At 28.0% G+C, this 8,278-nt stretch overlaps 3 protein-coding genes across 3 annotated transcripts; 2 read left to right on the forward strand and 1 right to left on the reverse strand.

The window, feature by feature from the left end:
* Positions 1–4,089: 4,089 nt before the first annotated feature.
* Positions 4,090–4,661, forward strand: LOC115033009. The gene is made up of 3 exons (XM_029485259.1): positions 4,090–4,357; positions 4,419–4,586; positions 4,639–4,661. Exons 1-3 carry the CDS (start codon positions 4,090–4,092, stop codon positions 4,659–4,661), a joined length of 459 nt encoding a protein of 152 aa, XP_029341119.1.
* LOC103310216 lies at positions 4,098–5,775 on the forward strand. Its single transcript, XM_029485672.1, has 2 exons — positions 4,098–4,357; positions 4,419–5,775. Exon 2 carries the CDS (start codon positions 4,759–4,761, stop codon positions 5,734–5,736), a length of 978 nt encoding a protein of 325 aa, XP_029341532.1. The 5' UTR covers positions 4,098–4,357; positions 4,419–4,758; the 3' UTR covers positions 5,737–5,775.
* A 221-nt stretch (positions 5,776–5,996) lies between these two features.
* LOC107884513 lies at positions 5,997–8,089 on the reverse strand. The gene is made up of 2 exons (XM_016806791.2): positions 7,155–8,089; positions 5,997–6,906 (listed from the first exon to the last, which is right to left on the reverse strand). The coding sequence occupies exons 1-2, from the start codon at positions 7,349–7,351 to the stop codon at positions 6,009–6,011; spliced, it is 1,095 nt and encodes a 364-aa protein (XP_016662280.1). The 5' UTR covers positions 7,352–8,089; the 3' UTR covers positions 5,997–6,008.
* Between the last annotated feature and the right edge of the window lie 189 nt (positions 8,090–8,278).

Consider the following 8,278-nt stretch of genomic DNA (forward strand, 5'->3'; position numbering starts at 1 on the left):
TTTTACTGAAAACGACTCAAAAGAGTAAAGGGGGGGTGCATTGTTGGGAACTCTAACCTGGGAGCTCTTTCAGTGTGTTTGGGGATTCAAAATGCTAACCTAATCCATTGAATACAACACGCGTACGTTATAGATGAACTAGGTTTGTACTTTCTAGGTATATTATTATAGTAATAATTATTATTTATTACCTGTGGTCGTTTTTATATTGCTGCATATTATAACAATACCTAACATTTCACGTTATAACTTATAACAATAAATTATATTAAATAATGGATGTTATATAACTCAATAAAGAAATCATAAGACAATAATATAGGTATCATATTAATATTATGCATATAAACGTATCCTACATAGGATATAGTTGAGTAGGTGTTTTAATATATTTTGTCATATTGTCATAACTATTGTGATCAAACATTTTAAACATTTCGACTGACGACCATATTGATGATGTTACATAAACAAGATTATTCCTAACAGTTTTTAATTAGGTTAGGTTAGGTTTAATTAATATTTTTTTTGATTTAATTAATATTTTAATCACTAATTATTAAATTGCACCTTTATTAGTTTTATTATATTAGTTTGTCTACTTAACCTCAGGCACGGATCCAGAGCAAAGATCTGGAGGGTGGGTAACAACTTTATACAACACAAATACAATTACGATATACACTTCAATTTTAGTTTAAAATTATTTATATTATACAATATTGGATTCACAGTCCACATATAGGTATGTATAAGTAATATATAATATTATCATTTCTATATAATATCTGTGTTATAAAAATGGAGAAATAATATGTCTGGAGGAGCTGGGCCCCTATGGATCCGTCCCTGCTTGACCTTGTTTCCAAATCGGTATTGAAGGAAGCTCTTCTGTACACCACGTATCTCTACTCAGCTTTTTTTCCCGTTTAAAAGTGAAGAATTCAACAGGGAAACAGTGCTTCCCTAAATTAAAGGTAAGCAGGAATGTAGATACTTTGAATCCTATACGGACATGGTAGCTGAATTAATTATACATACCAAACGGCCAAAAGTATTTTTTGAACCCAGTTCCGTGATACGATGGATATATTAGTCTATCGTAGTTTCATCAGTGCCTATTGGTCTTTAATTATCAAAACAATAAATCATAAACACGTGATACCTAAGAAATAACACACAGCAACTAAATCGACCAGTCATGCATAGTGTATTAGTATGTCATGATTTAAGAATAAAATACCTTTTTGTTTAATTTGCTTTAGACTTATGACTTGCCTATAAGTATAGGTATTAAGTGCTTATTATCTAAGTTTAATTAAACAATTAAGTTGGATGTTTCAGTAGATATATTGTATAAGTACCTATATATGCGATAAGTAGGTAGGTACTTAATTTTGTTTTCTACGTGTTTACTAATTAGTAATTACCGTCTTCAAATCAATAGGTTATTCATAAAAACTATATGTTAATAATATCTGTGACTGTGACTTTGTGAGCAAAAAAATGATTCGCTAATATAAGGTACCTACACTTTACCTAGGTAGGTGCCTGCTTTGGCAAAATTTTGATTCCCTAAGGCATAAACTATTAACGTTAACTACATAAGAGTAAATAAATTATTATAATTTATAACAATTAAATGAAAAGTTGTAGTGGTCTTTTTAACTGATATGTATTATGTTAAAATATTAATACTATTTTGTATTAAAACTAGCGGCTAAAAATAACTCCAATATGAAAAATTTGAATTAAAATAACACAAACATTATAAATTATTGAATATATTAAAAATAATACATACATATTACTGTAATGCCTCATCAAATACAATATTTTCATTTAATTTATCTTCAAATTTTCATTCAATTGTGACTCCCCTACGAATTTTACATCGTGAAAATTCAACATATTTATATTTATTTAAAAATAAATTAAATAATTTTTTTAAACTGATATTTTTTCTAAGATGTTTATTAATTTCACCACTTTTTGTATATAGATATACGCATCATGTTCAGAGCAGGGTTTTACTTTTAACCATATTTTATATTGTAGTAAATACTGCATTAAGTATGTAGTCATATAGAGGAGGTATGTACAAATAAGTAATAACCGCTACAACTATTAAATCTTAATAAGTATAGTTAATATATTTGAGGAAATATTATGCTTTGTTTTTCATTTTGTAAAGGCTATATACTATATAGATACTTCTATTGTTGCATCGACCAATCCGGTTAGTGAAAACAAAAGTGACTAATTAAGAAGGAACCACTTTTTCGAAAATATATTAAGTATTGTTGATTACACGCAGCGGTAATAATAATTTTTAAAAGCCTCATGAAGTATTATACCTATTGGCTATTTACTTATCTAATAAGTACCTAAATTTGATTACTTTTTTGTATAGACAAATTAAATCATATACTATTGTCGAACTGAGAAAATTGTAATTAACGCTTATGAATTATGAAAATAATTAACATTATAATTTTACATAATACCATGATTTCAGGTACCTGTAGGTATTTTATATAAAACAATGGGTAAGGAAAGCTGGAATTTTAAGAAATATCTCTTACACGTACTTGTAAGACATTTGAAAGGAGCGGATCGAAGAGAACATAAAATAACGTCACATACCGATGCGTCACAAACCACAATGCCATTATAATGATATTCTCGGGAATCCCAAACACGAATCCGTGTGCGAAATAAAAAATTGTTGTTTTTTTATTTTCATTAACGGATTTGTCAGCTATAGATCTCACATTGCAGTCAAACTGCACCAAGATGAATACTATATTATGGTGTATCTAATACTTAAAATAATGATAAAAAAAACAACTTGTAAATCCAAATGTAAAAAAACACGAAAATCTGGTTCCGATCTACGACTTGATTCGTTTCCTCTTCCGAATTCCCGGAATAAAATATTATAGTATAGGTATAGCTAGTACCGAATTTCCATTTTATTTCTTAGGAGCGGTTTCTGGTTTATGCGATGACGACAGCAGCAGCGGTCTTGTGATGCATTTTGGGGCCCGAGTCTATATAAGCGATTAATCTTCTTGGGAATATCATTATTTAGTTGGTTATATTACCTATATAGGTGCGAGCGCTGTTAATATTCTTAATCGGCCGTAATCAATAACAAAAAAAAAAGTTGTTTTTAATGGCTTCCGATGGTGTCGGTTGGGAGGATTATATCTAAAAACATAAACCATCACTTTATAAGACGTATTGGTACCTAGCCGATAGGAAGGTATGGTCGTATAGGTAAAGTAAATAAGTAAAAAGTAAATACCTAATAAGAAAACGGGATTTTGAAAATATCGGTGCTTGAGATACCTACCTATATACTTACCAACCTGTACCTACCTATCAATGTACAGGCGACGACCTACGACCTAGCTTACAACCTATATACAATATAGGCTGCTCGACCTCGTGGAAGTGTATAGTGTATACAAACTAAGTATGTTAACTAGATAAGTATTATTTTAATGTATTTATAAAATTATAATATACGAAATGTATTAGATTATGTTATGTACCTCATTTGTTTATTTTTTGTTTTTTTTTTCATTCCTAATTTAAAATATCTAAGTGCGTACTGCGTATAGTCACATACGTTCAGTGGCGTCATTAGGGGTTGCCCTAGTCTAATAAAAACTGAAATAATGCCACTACATACTGACATAGATACCTAAACACATTTACATCTGTGTAATATTTAGATTACAACCTCACAAACGACAAACCTATATTTAAAACGGTATATTATATGTTAAATAAATAATGTTTATTATATTATTAATTTATTATACTACTTATATGCACAGAATACATGTAATCAAGGTGGATGTATAGGGTATATAGGATATTGGGAAAACAATATAAGAATACGCACTCTGGTGGTTAAAGTTATAACTATCCGGAGTAGGATAAATGTTATAGTTTCATTATTACACATTACTACATTAGTACATTAATAAACTTAATTAATAATTTTTTTTTAATATTAATCGTATAGTAGAATATATAATATTTTATTTATATTTTTTATATCTTTATTCTACTATAATGTCTGACAAAAATAAAAAAAGCCATGTGAATTGTTCTGTTTATGGCTGTAATTCTTTATATTCCACATCATCAAATATTAGCTTTCATCATTTCCCTAAAGAAAATGAACGTAAAGTTTTATGGACAAATAAATTTGGTAATAATGATCTAGTTGATAGAAGACAGTTGTGGGCTATTCAATTACGAATGGGAAAAGAAACTTTGAAAAAAAAGAACCTCAGAGTCTGCTCAAAGCACTTCACCGTAAATGATTTTTTTTGTCAAAGTAAGTGCTTATTCTAATATTCTATTTTTTTTTTTAATAAATACTCTAAATATTTTTGAAGGTGCAATGAATAAAAAAAGACGTCTATTTATGACTGCAATTCCGACCCAAACATTGCCAGTATCAAGTGTTCATAAAACATCACCCAAAAAAAGACCTAGTCCTAAGAACAGAAAAAAAAGTGACATATATTCTACGCAAAAAGCAGAAGTGGTTAATCTATTATTTTGTAATATGTATATATATTTTTCCCTAATCATTTTCTTACTAATTTGTTTTAGTGTCAGGCAGCTTTAGATTATGACAGCCCTGTAACACAGAACAACTGTAATACAACTGTAATACAGGATCACGAAGAACCAGATTTTGAAAACTGTAATACTGACAATGGTGAAAGTGTTATGAATGTTGTAAATCAGTTATACAAAGAAGTTGATTGTAATAGAGAATTTATGGATTCAGCAACTCAAGTTACTGTTGAAGATATTGAAATTCCATTTATCACGTTAATAAATTCTCCTAAAAAACTAAGTACAATGACCGGAATACCTACATTTCAACTTTTAGAAAAAATTATTGAAATTTATAAAACAGAATTTCCTGATAAAAGAAAGCATAATTTAAACTACAAAGAGAGAATAATTATGGTATTTTTAAAGTTAAAGCAAGATTTATCATTTGTAGTTTTATCTATTCTCTTTAAAAATGTCACTGCCGAATCTTGTCGTGTGATATATTCATCACTTATTCCATGTTTAGCAAAAATATTAAGTTGTTCCATTTATTGGCCTTCTAAAGAAGAAATAATTAGTAATATGCCATATTGTTTCAACAAGTTCCCCAATACTAGAGTAGTATTAGACTGCACTGAAATTCCAATCCAAAAACCTAAGTGTTTATCATGCCGCATCAAACTTTACAGCAATTATAAGTCTACTTTTACTCTCAAATTTTTGATTGGAGTATCACCAGGTGGGCTTATTACTTATATAAGTCAACCATATGGTGGTAGAGCATCAGATAAAAGTATATTTGAACAAAGTGGGTTAATCCAAAAAATGAATAGTTCTGATGCAATAATGGTAGACAAAGGTTTTTTAATTGATGACCTGTGTATGTCAAAAAATATACAAATAATTCGGCCACCATTCCTAAAAAATAAAATTCAATTTTCTAAATCTGAAGCATTACTTAATAAAGACATTGCTAGTGCCCGTGTTCATATTGAAAGGATTAACCAAAGACTTAAAGTATATAAAATACTACAAAATAAATTTATTTGGTCACACAATTACTTAGCTTTTGATATTATTACAATCATAAGTGGAATTTGCAATCTAAGTACCCCAATTTTTGCAAATGATAAATTCCCTGTTTGATTAGTTTAACCTAGGCAGGGATTTTGTTAGCTAACTATTAATTTAACTTACAATTATTATGAATTGGTTTTTTATAAAATATAATTTACTTTTAAACTTAACTGTTGTCTATATCTATTTATCTATTGTACTTATATATTAAATATTGTTATTTACTAATGTTATATGTTTATACAACATGTCATAATAAATCAAAACCAGTTTTATAATTTAAATAATTTGAGGAAATAATATTAAAAACATAAAAACTTGGTGAACAATATAAAACAAATTTATTGTACAACTATATCCATATTACAAATTTCATGTATTAACTTTTCAAAATAAATAATTTTTAATGTGCATAACATTTTTTTACAATACTCATAATCAAAATCTGTCTTCAGAATAATATACTTATGTTCTAAGCTACTATATATTACAAAATCACAAGTTTCAAGATTTAACATGACAAGTCCCAATTGAACTTGTGCATAATATGCATCCCTTTTGTTTAAAGAAAAAGAACCATCTGAGTTTTTAATTATATATTTCAAATCATTTATTAACTCAGGTACACTTTTGCTACTTCCTAAGTATGGGCATTTAATTTCTAATAATTTTATTGGAACATTTGAGCCATCCAAAACTATACCATCCGGTGAATATCCAAGCCAAGGAGTTTGGTAGTGTACAACGAAACCAGATTGAATTACTTTTTGCTTAGTTGTTTCAGCATACAACACTCTAGCAACTTGTTCATACTTTATTCCATGCTTAACAAATTTATTTGAAAATGACTTTGGCCAAAAATAACTGCTTGCTTTTTTAGACCATTTTTCGTCAGATTTATTAGAAGACATATAATAGGTATAAAGGGAATGACAACGACTACCTGTTATTTTAAATTGGCGAATTTGGTGCCAAAAAGAATTGTCATTTAAAGATAAATTTCTAATTTTTGAAGGAGGCATTTTTAGTGCCACTTTACAATCATACAGTTTTTGACAACAATCACCCAAGTTTAAAACTGAATATTCAGATATCAAATCAAGAAGTTGATTGCTTATAATTTGAAAAGGTTCATCATGAATTTCAGCTGAGGAAACATCACTACTTAATTCGAATGATTTTCTTCCTTTTGAATGCAGTGCTATGGCAGAATAAGGTGCAGCTGAAATAAGTGCTGATCTAAAATAAAACAAAATACAGCATCAAATAGATTACTTAAGTACTCTAGTAAGATAAAAAAAATATATTTTAACTATATCAAAATTATATAATTAGATATATTATTTCATTGAGTCATTGAATACATATAGGTACACAAAAATTAAATCAATTATTATAGAATCAATGGAATGTAGTATGTACAAGTACCTACCTAACAATGAAATGGTAATATTTTTTATAATAACAAAAAAAAAAAAAGTACCTACCTTATAGATGTTTTAGATTGCGATAATGTACAATCAATACTATTTCCAACACAACAAAATTTGGAAATGGGAACTGGTTTAAATTGTTCCAGTGATGGTTCTCTTAATTTTGTCCATTGGCATCTAATATCAGTAGAAGAAAGTGTGTCTATTTCATCCAAAGAATTTCTTGCCAAATAATTACAACATGGTAACATGTAAAAATGGTAAAATAATGACTATTATACAACTTAAAAGTGAATAAGTATTAAATACAGAATTGTATATATTATATTAATTCTTATTAAAGCATATAAGTGTATACATCCTAAAAATAATTAAGGAGGTAAGCAGCGATAGGTAAACAACAAATTAAATAAAATTTTACCTATTTAAAAGCAAAAGAATAGCAACAATATGTTTACAGCATTCTGAAAGTCCAGCGGCACATGTACAAGCAAATGTTACAATTTTAAGCAAAGGCACTGTAGATATTTTGCCTGTTATTTCATGCGGCATTTCTCTTATATGAGAACTTTGTATGACTAATGCTTTAATTTGTATTTCATTTTCCTAATTAAAATTTAAAAGCAAACTGTTTTATAAACTTTATAAATTTGAAAGTTAAATGCATATAAGATAATATATTGATTAATGATTAATGATATTGTTTATTGATTAATGATTTATTGTTTACAAGTATTACATACTATGATTTGTTTAAATATAATAATATATAAGTAATATACCTTAACAATTTTTCCACACAATATTATTTGATTACTTTTTAAAACTTGCTCTCCTTCTACAACATTACGTGAGTTAATAGAACAATTGGCAAACGTAAATATTTCTCCAATAGTAAACGCCATTTTAATTAAAAACTTGGAAACTATTTATGACACCAAATACTAAAACGCAAAATCCAAAAAGTGAACAGACACAAATAGAATAAACAGAATAAATTATTCACATTTTATAATAGAATTATAAAAGAAAATAATAGAATTATATTATAGAATGAACAATGTTTATCCTACTCCGGCCTGGTGGGGTAACCGCCACCCATGACGACAGTAAGCGCTCCTCGTGTTAATCTGTTTTCCCAATAGTGTTAGTTGGAACAGTCTATATCAATCGTTGAT

The sequence above is a fragment of the Acyrthosiphon pisum genome, chromosome X (assembly GCF_005508785.2).
Source record: "Acyrthosiphon pisum isolate AL4f chromosome X, pea_aphid_22Mar2018_4r6ur, whole genome shotgun sequence".
Lineage (NCBI taxonomy): Eukaryota > Metazoa > Arthropoda > Insecta > Hemiptera > Aphididae > Acyrthosiphon > Acyrthosiphon pisum.

Coding starts and splice junctions, on each gene's coding strand:
- LOC103310216 (XM_029485672.1), top strand. CDS start 4,759: ATGAATGTTGTAAATCAGTTATACAAAGAAGTTGATTGTAATAGAGAA.
- LOC115033009 (XM_029485259.1), top strand. CDS start 4,090: ATGTCTGACAAAAATAAAAAAAGCCATGTGAATTGTTCTGTTTATGGC. Junction 4,358..4,418: donor AAATGATTTTTTTTGTCAAA/GTAAGTGCTTAT, acceptor ATATTTTTGAAG/GTGCAATGAATAAAAAAAGA. Junction 4,587..4,638: donor AGTGGTTAATCTATTATTTT/GTAATATGTATA, acceptor AATTTGTTTTAG/TGTCAGGCAGCTTTAGATTA.
- LOC107884513 (XM_016806791.2), bottom strand. CDS start 7,351: ATGTTACCATGTTGTAATTATTTGGCAAGAAATTCTTTGGATGAAATA. Junction 6,907..7,154: donor CAATCTAAAACATCTATAAG/GTAGGTACTTTT, acceptor GTTTTATTTTAG/ATCAGCACTTATTTCAGCTG.